At 58.3% G+C, this 17,474-nt stretch overlaps 1 protein-coding gene across 1 annotated transcript; it reads right to left on the minus strand.

The window, feature by feature from the left end:
* Window positions 1-860: 860 nt before the first annotated feature.
* On the minus strand, window positions 861-12,887 carry UPK3B (uroplakin 3B). The gene is made up of 6 exons (XM_005284475.5): window positions 12,341-12,887; window positions 9,102-9,251; window positions 6,373-6,595; window positions 3,985-4,061; window positions 3,200-3,329; window positions 861-2,806 (listed from the first exon to the last, which is right to left on the minus strand). The coding sequence occupies exons 1-6, from the start codon at window positions 12,396-12,398 to the stop codon at window positions 2,644-2,646; spliced, it is 801 nt and encodes a 266-aa protein (XP_005284532.3). The 5' UTR covers window positions 12,399-12,887; the 3' UTR covers window positions 861-2,643.
* Between the last annotated feature and the right edge of the window lie 4,587 nt (window positions 12,888-17,474).

The following is a 17,474-nucleotide window of genomic DNA, read 5'->3' on the forward strand; positions in this document are numbered from 1 at the left end:
AGGCAGAAGGGGTGGGGTGGGGCCCCCTCTCTGGCTCAGGGCCCCACAAACCCCTCATCCAACTCCGCTCTTGCTATACCACTAATAACATCCACCAGCAGATCTGACAGCCCTTTGTGAGGGAGGGCAGCACTGTTACCCCCGTTGTACCGAGGGGGGAGCCAGGCCACACCCATGTCCCGCGAACGTATAAAATTTAGAGGAAACCACATGGGCACGCTTGAGTTCCAGATCAGTTTGTTACTAACTAGGTACTAGCTACAAATGTACAAGGCCTAGGGACACACAGCTGCTGGGTTAGGGGCTGTTGGCTTCCACCCCAGCAGACACTAGGAAAGGCACACTGCCCCGTTCCTGTCCACGACAACCCTCCCTTCCTTACAGAACGGGGCCAGGACTTCATGAGACACACGCTGGTAGTGGGACAGCTGGCATGGGCACCTCTGAGGCTGGGGGAGAACAGGCACTGTCCTGTTGTACATGAGCACGCTGGGCCCCATTAAACAGCACTGTGCAGGCTGATGCCAATGCACGCCGCACTGTCCCTTCGGATGAAAGGCGCCACATAAGTGCAAGAGCATGAAAAGGCATCGCTGGTTGTGCCCTCGGTAACGGTACGTTTACTTGCAGTTACACTGTTCAGCCACAAGATGGCACGGTGTGCTGCCTGGCATTCCTGATGGGGTCTGGCTGGGCTGGTAAAGCCCAGCAAGGCTGGCGCGCGAGCTGCGTGGACCCTCTGGGCCTGTGGGGTCTCGTCAGCTGGTCTGTAGAACAGCTCCCTCCTGCGGCCCAAGGGCTGGGAGTCCCTGGACTGGGACCGCTGCGGAGGGCGCAAAGGATGACAGCAAGGCAGCGGGTCAAAAATGCAAACTACAGTTTACTTGGCCGGGCACCGATGAGTTGAAAAGAGAAACCCACCTTCCCCCAGCAGGATATACAATAACCACAGAAGCTGAACCTCTCACATCGGCCGGCCGGCTGGTCCCTGAGGAAGGCTTCCAGTGTGGAGGGGAGACAGATTGGGCCCTGGTCCTTTAATCAAGTTCTAAGGGCTGGAGGGGGAAGCACCTAAAGCCGCACCGCTGCTGGGCTGCTCCATGTCCTGGAGGGACCGCTCCATCCGGCAGCCAGCTGAGCTGGGGGCCAGCTCCAAAGCCCAGTGACTCCCATGGGTGTTGGGGTGAGGCCCTGCTCCTCCCCTTGGGCCTGGCTGGGGTCCTGCGGGGCTGGAATCTCAGACTCCAGGGACAGAGCTGGGAAGGGCGAGGGGGGTGGGCTTGACCTCTTTCCTCGGCACTTGTTGGTCCGAGGGGGCCAGGGGGTGGCTCTGTTGCAGGCCTGCAGACTTCGGGAAGGGCCCCCCCGTCAGAGATGAGGCGCCTCCCTCCCGCCCACTCGAGAGCCCTGAGGCCACGCTGACGTCACCAGGCGTTGTGCACAGTTCCCTGGGCTCCGGCCTCCCAGTGCATTAAAGCACAGGTGTGCCAGGGCTCACCTTGGCCCGGCAAGGGCAGGGCTGTCATTCTAGCCCGAAGGCTCCTGCGTCATTTGCAGGTGGTGGGGAGGGCGGGGTGCCGAGGGTCATTGTGTATTCAGGTGCCAATCAGCCAACTCCACCCCGGGCTGGAATTCTAGGTCCAGGCCCAAACTTCCCCAGCGATCAGGAGGAGCGTGGCTCGGGACCCAGCCCTGCACTCATGTGAACCTGGAGCCGCAGCGCAGGCGGGCCGGGAACACCACCATCACGTTCCCGCTGATAGGACAGACGGGCCCTGTTCCCTACGCTGGGGGTAAAGAAATGGAATCAAAGCAGGGGGCCCATTAGCCAGGAAGGGGATCGTCTTTGTTTCTCAAGGGCTTTTTAATCCCTCCGGCTCGGTAAATGGAGCTCGGCTCTCATCATGGGATTGCCCTGCCACTCGCTCCTCCAGTTATTTTGGCCTCATAAATAGTTGCAGGAGGTGAATAAAGCCCGCGAGAAACAAATGACCAAGGTGCCCTGAGTGTCCCCAGTGCCCAGCCCCATGCACCAAGGCAGCTGCCTATTGGAGTTAATAGAAACGACCCTTTGATTGGCAGGAGCAGAGGGTGTGGCTTGTGCTCCCCTTCTTCTCCAGCTGTTGCTCTGTGTCCTGTAAAGTCAGGCACAGGGAAGTGGGAAGAAGCAGGGCAGGGAGCACGGATCCTCTTCTCTCCCAGGGCTGGTGATCCTAGAGCACCAGGGTGAGCGTGTGGGAGGCTGGGGCCTGGGGCGTGTGACAGGGATGCTGGGTTTTGGGGCGCGTAGGGGACGCCAGGCAGCAGGGTGTGCGATGGGGCGTTGGGGTTTGGGGAGTGTAGGGGACATTGGGGCTGGGGTATATAGGGGATGCCGGGCAGCAGGGTGCATGATGGTGACGCTGGGGGTTGGGGAGCGTAGGGCCGGGGTATATAGGGGATGCCGGGCAGCAGGGTGCGTGATGGAGATGTTGGAGGTTGGGGAGCGTAGGGGACACTGGGGCTGGGATATATAGGGGAGGCTGGCAGCAGGGTGCGTGATGGGGAGGGCACGGGGTGCGTACATGGGATGTGAGGTTTCAGGGGGTTCCCGCGTGCTGATCGCTGAGCCCAGGACGATGGCCTGCGGGAAGCTCTGGGCTCCTATGGGGAGGCGGCTGGCGAGTGAGGCCGGGGCACGTCGCTGGGGGGCTGGGGTGGAGCCTGTGACGGGGGGATGTGGTGGGTATCGTACTCCCTCTCTCTGAAGGACCCGGCGCGTGGCTCCTCCGGGACCGCGGGCTCCTCTCGCCGCCAAAGCTTAAAGCTGTAAACAACCCACAGACACGCAGCTGGTGAGCAGCTCGGCGGGCCCAGCACCCAACCCTTCTCCCGCAGCGCCAGGCCGAGTGGCTGCTGGGGGCCCTGCATCTACTCTCATAGCCCAGTTCTGGGGGGGTGGGGAGCGCGGCCGGGGCACACCGGCCCCACCCGGGCTGCTGCCCTCTGACCCCAGGGTAGCTGAGCAGAGAGGGTCGGTGCTGTGTGAGTGCCAGGTGGGGAGGGCAGCTCACTCGCCATTCCCCAAAGGACGCACATCCAGAGCCTTCCCACTGGCCTGGGCTCACAGATTCCCGCCCCCCTCCCCTCCCCCCGGTCGAGCCAGTCTCTGCTCCAAGGCTCAGCTGGGCTGCGCCTCCCTCTGGGCATCGGCACTCACCACTCGTAAGCGACCGTGCACAGGAACAAGATCACCAGGACACCAATGAAGCTGGAGAGGATGGAAGTGATGACGACCATGGTGCCGCTGCGCCTCCCGGGCCAGGTGTCGATGGAGCGCGCCTTGCGACCTGGGGCACACGGCAGGGGAAGCTTTTACCACAGGCATGGAGGGGGTCGGGGAGGGCAGGGAGCCGACAGGGACGGTGGTGGGGACTGAAGGGATCCAGCAGGGAAGGGAGGAGAGGAAATAGGGAGGAGGATGGCGGAAGCTGGGATCATTTAGGGCCAGCTCCCTTAGTGCTGCTCAGACAGTCACTTCCCTCTCCCAGGTTTGTATGGGTGGCACGGTGCCCCGGTAGCTCAGTGTCTGATTCCCAATAGGGAGCTGTAATGTAGCCTGATCACTCAAGGCTTCTGACTGAGTATCAGGCTATTAGGGCCTATAGGGAGGTGCAGAGCTGTTCTACTGACTCACCCGGGCAACTAGACCAGGCGGGCCCAATTAACTACAACTCAGGAGCTTAAAAGACTGAGTATCTCTGAGCCGGGAGGCACAGGGGGCCTGCAAGGAGACACCCTGGGAACTGCCAGCTCTGGCTGGTACGTACCATCCTAACAAGCCCGAGGAAGCGTGCAGAGGGTGAGTCAGGAACCCAAGTCCCTGTGTGCTGCCTTGAGAGTGGGGGTGGGATCATCCCCCTTTACAAGGCTTAAAGGCGACAAGAACCCTCCCCCAAGATGCTTACAACACAAGACGCCCCTTCCCTGTTCTTCCAGGGTTACCTTGCTTCAGTATAATTTGTTGGGACCATCTTGTCTCTGCCTTGGACCCATTGGTATCCAGGATGAGAAATTTCACTCTGAAAGAGCAGGCGAGAAAAGGAGAGAGAAGGTCAGTGACATTTGGCAGGGCTCCAGCCCAGCCCACGTTGGAGCATCAGGGATGCAGGTGCAAACGGCAAAGCCACGTAGACCTCTCACGCTTGGAGAGAAAAACTGACCCAACTTGTCACCGACAAATCCTGGGTCTGTCTGTCTGTCCATAGGCTGTCTCCAGACAGCTGGCCCAAGACACCATCGATTGGGTCCTCTGCTGGTACATCTCGATGCAGCTCGACTGAATTCAATGGAGCTATGGTGAATGACACCAGTAGAGGATTTGGCTCTTTCTCCTTGCCATCACCTTTACCCCGACTCCTAGTTCTTCAAGGCTGGACGGGCCCATTCTGATCATGTAGCTGGACCTCCTGCAGAACCTCCCCCACTCATTCCCGGGTCGAGCCCCTAACTCCTACTTGTGCCATAGCATCCTTGTTAGAAAGCCATCTGCTCTGGCCTTGGAGACTTCAGGAGATGGAGACTGCCCTGGGTCGCAAGTGGTTAATTACCTTCACTAGTAAATACTTATGCCTTATTCCTAATCTGAATTTGTTGAGTCTCAGCTCCCAGACAGTGGATTTTATTCTGACTCTCTCCTCTAGATTAAAGACCCCCAAAGCAGATGTCCAGTATTATCCGCCTTTGGTATATCAGGACCGAGGTACGACAGTGATCGGCAGGTGCAGTGTATGCTAAGAGGGACACTCAGACTGCCGTGGTTAAGGATACGATTAGTCACAGAGGTCACAGATTCTGTGACTTTACCGGACCTCCATGACTTTGGCTTCAGCTGTCAGCAGTGGGAACGGAGCTGGGGCTTTACGCCCCCCACCCCACTGCAGCCATGGCTGGAGCTGTATGCCCCTCCCCCATGGTGGTGGGATTTGGGCTGTCAGTCCCCCGGCCCGCTAGGGTGGGGCTCGGGCTCTTAGCCCCCCCACCTCCAGGGTCCAGCTGTCATTCCCCTGTCCCCAGCCCCCTCTTCCCCACCTTATGACGCCAGTGAATTTTTATTTATTGCCCGTGACATTTACTAAAAATAACAGTGACAAAATCTTAACCTTAGTCACGGTCTATGGAATCAAAGTCCTCCTTAAGCGGGAGGTATTTGTTAAAGAATACAGCTACTGACTAGAGACACAAACAGGTTGCCACACAGCTCAAATTCCAGCATGGTTACCCTTGTTTACCAGGGACCACGCCCTGCCTGCAAGTGTATGGAGCACAGGGAGACATCTAGTGGCTGAATGTTATTCCGCAAGGAACCTATCCTCACAAACACGAGGAACTGTAGTTCTGAAGTAGAAGAGAGGTTTGTTCTCTATCTTTCTGTGTACGTAGAAACCTCCAAAATGCAAAGCCCCCTGGTGCCAGCAAATTTCCTGGGTGAGATCCTGCCCTGAGATACACCTGCACAACCCCACTAAAGTCAACGGGCTGGAAGGATGTATACTAAAGGCAGAATCTAATTCTCCGCTCAGGTAGCCGGCACGGGGGTCTTCTCTGGTTACTTCCCTGGTGATGCCCCTTTCCCCCGCACCATGTGGGATTAGATATCTGCAAACCACTCCACCCGCCATGCTCAGGAGTTGGTGTCTTAAGACAGGGGCTGGGGAGCAAGGGGAGAATGGAAGAACAGTGAGAAGAGAGAAGGAATGCCCTTTTCCTGACGGCAGGTGAGGAAGAGCAGGTGCCTCTTGCATCAGGACTGAGAGGACGGCAGAAATGACCACACTGGGTCACTTATCGTTAAAGAGCCAGTTAATTACAAAAGGCAACTGAGTGGCTGGAGTGGGAAGCGGTGGCAGAGCCAGCCCTGTGATCTAGGAGCCAGGATCTGGCAGGCTCCTTAAACTTCTTTGCACCCAGCCAACCCAGCCACAAAGAGTGGGTTAAAAACAACCAGGAGCCTCCTTAGCAAATGAGTGAGTTCTAGACTGGGAAAGAGCAAGTTTGATGGTGTGAAGGTTGCCGGGGGTGCTGCACCGATCGGAGGAGACAGAACGCCAGAGAGGGTGGGAATGGAGGAACAAGGGGAGTTAACATTATCAGGAATCTCCTTGGGGTGGAGACCATCTGTCTAACCTGTGTGTGTACAGCGCCTTGCACAGCAGGGCCCTGGTTCAGGACAGCGGTTCCTAGGTGCTATTGCAAATACAGGTGATCTCCAATCTCTAACTATATGGGACTGAGTCCGCTGCCTGCCCGGGAATTACTCCTGATTTCCGCTGTGTGAGGGAGAGGGCAGCCAGGCCCCTATCTGCTGGTTTGCCTGGGCTCAAACTGTCGTACCTGTAAGGCCCGGGATGAGGCAGGGGTCCGTTGCAGTACTCCAGGCTGCGGTCGTCTTTGCAGGACGTGTCACTGCCAACCCGGAGCACGCTAGGGGCCCTGTTTTCAGCACATGGGTAGAAGGCTATGGAAGTCTTCAGCGTCATGTAATGGAGAGCAGTCGATAGCTTCTGGTAGGGAGGGATCTGGATCTGTGAGGTTGGATTTTTGAAATGGGATGTGACTGCAGATGAAAAAGAAGAGAGTGTTACCGGATTAGGTGGGAAGGCTGGGCTGGTGGTCAAGGTACTTGACTTGGGAGATGGTTGTTCCATTCCTGGCTCTGCCACTGACTCCCAGGCTGACCCTGGGCAAGTCACTTAATCCCATAGTGCCTCCGTTTCCCCATATGTAAATCCTTTGTCATGTCACAGATGTGCTGGGAAGTTAAATCCATTGGTGCTGAGTGGCACAGATGCTGTGGAGATAGGGAGCCTAGAAAAGCCCCTAAATACATTGAATAAACCTGCACCCCAATCCCCACAAGTATAGAAAGGCACAGGTTCGGAATGGGGATCATTTCAAGGCAGACCCCTGACTGTTATGGTCATTGCTTGAGGAAACTCAGCATCCCCTGTGGCTGTGAGTAAGGATGGAGCTTGGGTTTATCTGCACGGAAAGCACAAGCTGCTACTCCTTGGGCCAACATAGGATCTACATTAGCTAGAGCAGTGTTAGGGCTTGTGACCTGAACAGGGATCTGTCTTCACTGCAGAGTTAACTCTGGCTTTTACTCATGGGCTGCCCCTAGCCCTCCTCCCGTCCACATACCAAACCCCCTCACCCCAATTGTGTGGCGTTTTTCAACCCGACTAACTGACCCAGCCGGGGTTATAGGCTCAAACCCGGGGGAGGCTTTCCCTCAGGCGAACCACCTGTCCATTTTCCAGTGGGGACACAGGCTGAACCACACCAGTGCTGATAACTGTGCTGCCTTCCCACGAGTCACACCGTGCGCCCAGGAGGACAGACACGTTCTCCCCAATTCACTGGGCCGCAGTCAGAGCCGCTCAGCTCACTGCAGTGCTACGAACCATGGGACGGGCCCCTCGAAGTTACTTGGCAGCAGGACTGCTGACACCCGGGCGAGGCTAACCCGGGTGCTCAGATCCAGGGGCTGATCACCTGAGTTAACTCTGCAGTGAAGACCTTCCCTAGATCTGACCATCTGCTCGGTGGGTGGGGACCGTATCCAGCCCAGCTGCGGCATTACCGGCTGTCTTGCCAATGACGCCAACAGCCAGCACCTCAGGGCCTAAGTGTACGTGTCGCAGTGTGAACGGAAGCACGAGGGATGGCCCACAGGTGGGTATTCTCCTGCTGCGAGCGCCTGCCCCGGCAAAAATTCCGCCCCATGCACATTAGGAACCAAAATCGCGAGAGTGGCCCGTAGGTGGCACATCGCCAGGCCGTGTGCAGTGAAACCCTTGTGCCTGAAGCCTGCGGGTCCCAGTGAGGGAGCTGCCACGCCGGGACAGAGAGCAGTGCGTCGCAGCGGGCACGGAGAACGGGCTAACGCTGCAAATCGGCACCAGCTGCAGCAGAGACACACGCTGCCTGGTTGAAATGCACAGGACGTCTGCGATGTCCCAGTGCTGGGGGATGGAGCCAGGACGCAAGACGCTGCGTCTACACTGCAGAGCAATCTTCTGTCAGCATAGCTGCGTCTACACTGCGTTGGCACAGGGACAGTGGTTTTTCCACAGAGCCAGCACAGCTAGGCGGGATCCGTTTTAAGGGCGGACCGGGCTTTATTCTACAAAGGCAGAGCGCCCTCGGCGGAAACGGGGCAGTGGGTAATGAACGTGAGATCACTGCCAGGCTGGCTGGGTTAGGCATCAGAGGATTCTTGCTCCCCTAGGAATGCCGGCAGGTGGTTAGCGGCTCGATCTGCCGCGGGATTTTTTCAAAGGGCTTGGCAAAGCGATCCAGCTGTAAAGAGCTGTCGTCCCCATGCTCAGATATGAGCAATCCAAAGTCCCGCTCCAGGGCGTGAGGGGACGGCTGCAGGGGTATTTCCCCTCCATTCACAGCGTTGTGCAATTGGCTAGGTGCATAATGGAGCAGGTGTTCTCCTGAAGCCGCAGCTAGAGGCAAGATACCAAACCTGAAGGACCAGCGGCCTGATCCGGTGCGGCAAACCCCACATTCCTAGGAATCTCTAGGGCCCACCCGAAAATTTCATGCAAACACGTATTTCACTGAACTCATTTAAATTAGGGGCCAGGGTGTCCTTTGGCTCCCTCTACCGCTTGGCTGGGCACAGCGCAGCTCGTTTGGATGGCAGCTTTCTACCCTGCCTGACTCGGGCCTGGCCAGAGGATCTTATTTAACTTCCCGCTAGCTCAGGCCTCCACGAATGGAGGCAGCCAGGTTCAGAGGTTGCTTTTGAAAATGTGAGCCTCCGTGACTAGCCCAAGGCCGCAGAGTGAGACGGTTGCAGAGCCAGGACTAAAACGCAGGCGTCCTAGTGCCGTGCTCTGACCCCGTTGCCTTTACTAGGGCAGGGAGTAACCCCTTAGAGCGGAGACACTGCCCTACAATCTCTCAAGCGAGACGGAGGAAGGAAAAGCCAGAAGGGGAATAGAGGTGCCTGTGAACTTCCTCCTCACACAGTGCCATATCGGGGCTGGCAAAGGCTGTTGTAGGCACAGGGAAAGGTGTCTGGCGGGGTCTGGAGCCACACGTACTGTTAGTGAAGGCAACGACCAGCCAGATGTCATCGGTGCTGTTCACGTACTGATCGAAGATGCAGATGGGCTGGTCCAGCGTGAAGGTGGTCGCGGTGAGCTTCCCTTCCAGCGACTTGGCAGTGATCTGGGGCGTGTAGGGGACCGTCTCTGGAGAAACAAACGCACAGAGTGAGGCCGCGAGGCTGGAGGTGGATACGGGGCCCAGCAGAGAGGGGGGCGGGGAACCCAACGCTTCTCATTTTCCACTGAACGCAGCATTGTCACCGGGCTGACGGGCCCACGGCAGCAGTGACCATGAGTGCGTGGCAGCCGGTGAGCTGTGACGGCTGCTTACCCCGCTGCCCAAGATGGGTTCAGGGTTCCATTGGGCTCCCCTCGGTCTCTCCTCTCACACGCCGACTGCCCCTCTTTGTGGCAGGGGCCGACGCTTTGTTGCAGGTCCCTACAGCTCCTAGCTGGTCCATGCCTGGGGCACGACCACCCAAATACACCAACGCTTTGAAGCGGTGTAACAGAGCCAAATCTGGCCCTCGGTCTCCGAGCAGAGACCACCCACCAGGGCGCTCGTTAATAGCGCCAGTCCTCGTGCCCATTTCACACAGGCGACCAACGGGCTGATGGCTCTTATCAGCTCGGTTCTCTGCTGACCTGGAGCAGACCTGAATCCGTGTCCGAGATACGAGAGGCTCAGTCGTGCACGACCAGCACCCTAGCGTGTGCCTTAGCACGCGTCGCAAAGGGATTGGACGTGGCTCCGGATCACAAGCAGATCCAGCGTTATCATCCGTAATGCTGAGGGATCGAAGACTTCGAGCTTCTGGGCACAAACCCGGGCCTCTGATCACAAGCCGGAGTCACTGAAATGGACCCTACTGGCATTTGGGGCCTGCTCCTCAGCTGGCGTCATTTGGCTACTGGGGTAAACGGGCATTGCTCCATTGACTTCCCTGGAGCAACCCCGATTTACACCAGCTGAGGATCTGGCCCTCAGCATCCAATGTGACGGACGACCCCCTACTTCAGCGCTGGAAAGAGCTTCCTGCAGACCAGCTAAACTCAGTCCCTTAGAGCAGTGGGAATCCGGAGTCAAGCCAGATTCACACTGGTGTAGCTGAGCAAAGTTCACCCCCCTCATATGAAATTAGACTATTAGAGCAGCCTGTCGGGGAGAACCGGGGGCCCCGCTAAGCGTGCTGCTAAGCTGGAGGGACAGGGTGGGTCCCCGCGGCTGCCATCCTGCAAGGCACAGGGGAGTCCCCGTTGTCATGGGCCCGGCAGCTGGTGATGTCGTGTGGTGTCAGTACCCTGCCTGTCCCTGGGGGGGCAATGTCGTCCCGACCCGCTGTGATGTTGTGACTCGAACCCAGCCGCGTCATGGCGCAGCAACACAATAGCACCAGCGGGTCACTGCGCCCTGCTGGGCAAACACAAACCCTCGCCAGAGCGCCGTCCCTGCTGACGTGCTCAGCACACTGCGGTCTCCGGGCCTAGGACCTCCGCGCTGGGATGGCCGCCTGCACCCCACATCCCCTGGTGGTGCTGTGGGTGTGGTAGTGCCTGGGAGCCCCGCTGCCCCACGGAGCTCACCTGCTCTGGCACGACGTGGGCAGCGCCAGCTTCTGGGATCATGTGTTCCCCTCGGGCGTGGAGGGGCCTGAGAGGGCAGTTCGGCCTCCACAACCCAGCCAGCCCTGTGGTCTCTCTGCTGCGGCTGACCACAAAGGGCTATTTGGTGACGGGGGCAGCGGGGACCTGGACCGAGTCCGCAGGCAGGCAGGCACCAAATCGCCGCCCGAGACAGCCGCTGTCAGTCGTTCCCACAACGGGCTGGCTCAGAAGCCACGTGCCTGAGGTGCAAGGCTCTGTATCCCCATCGCCGTCCAAGCACTAGAGACCCACCTCCTGCCCAGGCTAAGCTGAGGGACCGTGCCTGTGACAAGGCCCCTGCCCCCCTCGCCAAGGGAAAGCCCTGGTGGAAGCCAGCCTGGGTCCATCCTGAAGCCGGGGCTGCCTTCCCCAGTGGGGAAACTGCTCAGACTGGAGCTAACGAACTCGCCAAGTGTTTGATTGCGCCAAATGCCTTGGAGGTCAAGGGGGCCCCCCAGTGGGCTTTGGCTCAGGCCCCAAACTGCTTCCCAACACCTGTCTGAGCAGGGGTTTAACAGCTCCCAGTACACGCAGGGGGTTGGAGTCCCCCGGCAAAGACCTTCTGGGGAAGAAAAGTCCCCCAGATTCTCTCCCTCTGCTAAGTATTTAGGGGAAAAGACCCTTCGACTCCACAGCTTTCCTCTCCTCACCCATTCACCCCACGGCTTCTCCCTTCCTCTCCCCACCCCATAGCGTCCCTCCTCATCCACCCACCCACCTCATAGGATCCCCCTCTCAGCCCATTCACCCCACAGTTTCTCCCTTCCTCTCCCCACCCCATAGCATCCCTCCACATCCACCCACCCCATAGCGTCCCTCCCCACCCTTCCACCCCATAGGATCCCCCTCTCAGCCCATTCACCCCACGGCTTCTCCCTTCCTCTCCCCACCCCATAGCGTCCCTCCCCACCCTTCCACCCCATAGGATCCCCCCCCATCCACCCACCCCATAGCGTCCCTCCCCACCCTTCCACCCCATAGGATCCCCCTCTCAGCCCATTCACCCCCCCGGCTTCTCCCTTCCTCTCCCCACCCCATAGCGTCCCTCCCCATCCACCCACCCCATAGCGTCCCTCCCCACCCTTCCACCTCATAGGATCCCCCTCTCAGCCCATTCACCCCCCGGCTTCTCCCTTCCTCTCCCCACCCCATAGCGTCCCTCCCCATCCACCCATCCCATAGCATCCCTCCCCACCCTTCCACCCCATAGGATCCCCCTCTCAGCCCATTCACCCCACGGCTTCTCCCTTCCTCTCCCCAGCCCATAGCGTCCCTCCCCATCCACCCACCCCATAGCATCCCTCCCCATCTACGTGCCCCATAGGATCCCCTCAGCCCATTCACCCCACAGCTTCTCCCTTCTTCTCCTGACCCCACAGCGTCCTTCCTCACCCATCCATCCCCAAACCTCCCCTTCTCTGCCCATTCACTTCATAGCGTCCCGTCCCCCCCGCAACCACCCCGTAGCTTCCCTCTCCCTCCACCCACCCCATCGCTCTCCCTTCCCTCCCCATCCACCCCCAGCTCTGCCCCATCCCCAGCGGGCAGCACCACCAGACCACTATCGGCTGTTAGAGTCAAAAATTCACCTAGGACCCTGCCCGCGCAGATCCCAGTCAGCACCAGCAGCAGCAGCAGCAGCTCCATCGCAGCAGAGGACAGCCTGGGTGTGTCTTGGCCTGACCTGGAGCCCGCAGCTGGGACAGCGAGGTCCCCTGTGCCTCGCTCTCTGTCCTGGGCACTACTGTGAAGAGGATGGCAGAGGGGAAAGATCTCCCCCCACCACTTCCCCGCCCCCCTCCAGTTCAGATATGTCCCTGCCCCCAGGGTCTCTGCTGTGCCCTCCAGTTCCCAGCCACCTGCATTCCTCGCTGGGGGATCGAGGCCCAGATAGCAAGCAGGTCGGGCCGGTTCTTCAGCACAGCCCCAGGGCCCCAAAGGCTGGCAATGACTCGCGGCCGTGCCCCTCTGGAGGCTGGGCTGGGCTTGCCCAGGGCCTGCGACCTTCCGCTCAAGCCCAGTCAGGCTCGCAAGAGTGGAATGAACGTCCCCATGGCCGGTTTCCTTGCGCGTTGCCTTGCTCCACCCGGCCCTCAGCGGCTGAACTGACTCCCAGGCTCTTGTTGTTGCACCCCAGGGGCTTGGAGCCGAACCCCACTCACCTGGGAAGGCAAGAGGCCGAGCTCCGGGCAAGGATCCCTGGCCTTTGTTCTGCCGGAGCGTCACAATGGCCCCTTCTGGTCTTCAAAGCCCTGAAGTTGAGGGGGGTTTGGCAATGTCTTCATAGCCCCCCGTCCGCTCACACCCATTAAATGACCCTTGGCGGTAGCAGGGTATTGCTGATGGAGACACAGGGAGGTGTAGGACCAGCATGGTCAGACGGGCTCAGCTCCCACCCCCGGGCCAGATTTTCAGCCCATCGGCTGCTCAGATCTTTCCAACATCTGTCCCCTCGTTAGGTGCCTGCAGTGGAGCGGGGCTTTTTGAACCCCTAGCCCATTGCGGGGGCGTGAACGTCAGCGCCCAGGTGCCTTTTCCTCCATCACCCAGCAGGGCGGCTGCGGAGGTAGACGTTGAACGCGCATCTCCCGAGTCCCAGTCCAACGTCTGGGCTGCCAGGCCACCTGTCCTGAACCCACTCCAGCTTCAGCCTTATTCGACTGGGGTTCATCTCTAGAGTGGACAGACCCAAACCCACACATCCTTCCACACCAGGTCCGGTTCAACTCCAGCTCCGAGCGTTATGCCTCAGGCCTCTGATTATAAACAGAACCGGGGTGATTAGTGGATGGAGAGCGCTCTTCATTCATGCATTTCACAGTGTTTTACACAGAGGGGTCAACAGCGTTATGCCCGTTTTATAGATGGGGAAACTGAGGCACGGAGCCTTCCAGAGCTGACGTTCCCAAAGTGGGCTCGAATTCTGAGTGGCTCAGTATTTGAGCCTCATGGCTTCGAGTGGGCACCTCTGCAAGCCAGGCCCTCTACGTGTCCAACACTGGGACCCCAAATTGGAGGCACCTACATTTAAAGGTCACTTTTAAAAACTTTGCCCCCCCCCATGACTTACCCAAGGTCACACAGTGAGCAAGTAGCAGAGCCTAGGTGGTGCCTTTATCCACTGCACCGGGCTGCCTTATGGGCTTTTGAACTGTACTGTGCACGCGGAGGCGACAGGCTGATTCCTATCTTGTCCCACTCCCTTCGGGGCCTGCGGGGCTGGAAACATCCCTCCCCCTCAGCTTCCACACAGCATTCCTGCCATTCCAGAGAGCGCAGAAATCGCTCCTCCAGAACGCGGTGTGAGGGCCACCGCCCCCAGTTCCGGCACTGAGGTGATTACCTAGAGACAGGTGGATCTGTTTCAAGGGTAATTAGGAGCGAGGAGTGTACAAAGCACCAGGGAAAGGAAGCTTTCTGGGCTGGACTGCATTTTCAGTGACTGGAGAGTAAAGCGGGGCTGGGGACGGGGTTTCCGATGACATCAAAATGTTCCCTAAGGAAAATCCTGCCCCACAGAGATCTTTGGGAATTTTGCCCCTGACTTCAATGGGGCCAGGATTTCACCCTAGATGTATAAATTGGGGCCACTCATTTAATCCCAGATATTTTGGGTGGGGTTTTTGGGAGCATTTTTGTCAGAGAGAGAGATTTATGGGGCCAAAGGAACCAGTATCTGCTCCTCGCTTTAGAAGGCCCCGTCCTTGCACTGTTCATTCAATAACTACAGTGGCTAGAAGCCAGGCCTTGCCCCTTGTGTGCAGAACCCGGGCAGACGCGCAGGACAGAGGCACACTGCCCATGCAATAAGACATGAATGCGCTCAATATAGACGGCAGGTTTCCAGACAGCAAAGCCAGATCTCTTGCCACGTCTCTATTTCCACTGAAATGTCATTTCAACACGCTAAACCACTTCGTCCTTAATTCCCATAAGCAACTTTAAGATCTCCGGCGGGTTTCCATTTTTTGCCCCCCAAATTCACCTTTCTTGCCATTAGATTTGCCTCCAGCTTACAAACTGTATCTCGTTCTTTGCTGTTCCTCGTTACGGGACTGCAGGGCCCAATTGGCAATGGGCTCTGCCCCCATTGACTTCCTCTGTGAAATGGGGCTAATGCTACCGCCCGCCTTTGGACTCTACTGATGGAAAGTGCTAGGTGAGAGCTCGGTGCTATTATCACAATCAGGCAGCGGGACTCTGTGCAGGAGGAAGGTGAAAATCAGCATAGCTTCCATATGGCGGTGTACACCAAGTGATCATCTGGCCCCTTGCCTCCATTTGGGATCTAGGGGTAACTTGGATTCCTGTTACCTTAGCCCCAGGAGGAGGACATAGGCTAGCAGACCCATGCAGTGTGCATGAAGCAACTCTCACTCTACAGCTCCCACGCTGGTTGTCTAGGACCTGCTGTTTTCCTAACAGAACGCTGAGTCCCGTCCGCTCTCTATAGTAATGGTTGCTAGGTTAGCTCCAGCCTCAGACCACGGGCTGGCGTCCGCCTAGAAACATTTGATAGCAGCCTTCAACTGCCTGAAGGGGGGTTTCAAAGAGGATGGCTCTCGGCTGTTCTCAGTGGTGGCAGATGACAGAACAAGGAGCAATGGTCTCAAGTTGCAGTGGGGGAGGTCTAGGGTGGATATTAGGAAACACTATTTCACTAGGAGGGTGGTGAAGCACTGGAACGGGTTCCCTAGGGAGGTGGTGGAATCTCCATCCTTAGAGGTTTTTAAGGCCCAGCTTCACAAAGCCCTGGCTGGGATGATTTAGTTGGGGATTGGTCCTGCTTTGAGCAGGGGGTTGGACTAGATGACCTCCTGAGGTCCCTTCCAACCCTGAGATTCTATGATTCTATGTACATGCTGGGCTCCCCCATTCACACTCACAACCATAACCCCCTCAGCCAACACCCCCCCACCCCAAGCACTAACCGGGCGGGGGCAGCCAGGCAGAGCTAAGCAGCAAGGTGATGGCAAGAGATGTAGGGAAGAATTAACTCTACCAGCAGCTCTAAGACCCATTTCCCATAGGAAACAATGAAGAGCCGTGGGTCGTACACAGCCTGGTTGGGGGCACAGCTAGGGCATGCCGGACAGCTGCACGGGGCGACCATGGCGTCCTCTGCTACTCATCCTTACAGCGCGGCAGAAGGACCCTCTGGCGTGGAGCCCCGTGGACTTGGTGGGAGCCAAGGGCTGCTCCCAGGCAAGGCCGGGGGAGCTCTGCCCGTGAGCTTGCTGGCATTAGGCGGTGGCCTGCATTCGCCACGTGATACATTTGTGTGCCACGAGTCACTGGTTGAAGGACCCCTGAGCGCCGTTCAGAAGCTTGGCTGACATGTTTACAGGGTCAGGCCCCAGCTAATAACAAACCAACCATCGGCCCTGGCCTAGGCACTATAGATAATTGGAGAGAACCCGGATTCTCTGCCGCACGGCCAATCCAGCTAATACCAGGCTCACCCGAGAGGGCTCCCAACGGCGGCCGGGTCCAGCTGCAAGCCCCTTTCCCTGCCAGTGGTGCTGCTCCAGTCCTGGGCCCCCATCCAGGCCTGCCAATGCACCATGCTAATGACTCGCATCATTCCCTGCTATCATCTGTCTCCCCGGCTTTGCAGGGAAGGTTTGGGGTCAGTTCTTATTGTATTCAAGCCGCCTCTTGCCCCCTCGGGTGGGATCTGGGTGCGCAGGGCTCAGAAAGGCTGTAGGAGGAGATCACATTGTATTTGAAAACACGGCCTGTGCTGTTATAAATTGGCCCCTCACTGCCCAAAGCTCAAATCCCTCAGCTTCAGCAGGGGTCTGGCTGGTCTTTTCGACTGTAAGCGCCTCAGGGCAGAGACTGTTCTCGGTTCTGGGTACGTACAGCACGTGGCCCAACGGGGCTGGGGCCTGACGTGCTGCCGATACACCAATCATCAATAAAAACGAGCCACCTCCAGCATTAAAGAAACAAAATCTCTCCTCCGCCGGTTCCGCTCCTTTGTAACCAGCATCATAAGGCCAGTGGGCCCCGATTCCCAGCAGCCACCTGCAGAACCGCTCCTGCCACTAACCCCCACGTGTTCCGTTCAAAGACAAGGCGAGCGACGTGCAAAGGAGGCGGCTCAGGGCGAAAGGAAATGCAGCGGGGGGGGGTGAGCAAGAGGGACTCTGCTAGGGCCAGACAATGGAGGTTTCGGTCAGGCCTGTCCTGCCGCATTACAAGAGCTCCTCCGCTCTCCTCACCCCGCTCCCTCCGGCCATGCGTCTGCTTTCAGCGCAGACAGGTACCGCAGCATTGGAGGAGTTTCTCTGCTTTGCCCCCCCTCCAGCTCAGACCTACACTGGGGGAGTTAATCTATCTTATCTCCCCCGCGTTGGGCTCCCCAGCTCAGACCTGTCCTGCGGCATTACACGAGTGCCTGGCCGTCCTCATCTCCCATTCGGCGGCAGGGCAGGGTCCCCATTTTACAGACAGGGGAAACCGGAGCATCAGGCTAAGCAGTGATTTGCCCAGAGACCTCCCAGCAAATCCGGGGCAGGGCAGGGCAGGGCAGGGGAGAGCTGCCATGGCTGCTGATTGCCCGGTGCCGGGATTTAACCGCAAACCCATCCTTCCTTCCTCCCGAGCAGCTCCGTGCGTGTTGGTCCAGCCCTGAGCGAAGGCTGCTGGAGCATTGGGGTTCAGCACCTGAGCCTTTCACAGGGGCTCCCCCCACCCTCCAGCACGCAGCCCGCAGTG

The sequence above is a fragment of the Chrysemys picta genome, chromosome 19 (assembly GCF_011386835.1).
Source record: "Chrysemys picta bellii isolate R12L10 chromosome 19, ASM1138683v2, whole genome shotgun sequence".
Lineage (NCBI taxonomy): Eukaryota > Metazoa > Chordata > Testudines > Emydidae > Chrysemys > Chrysemys picta.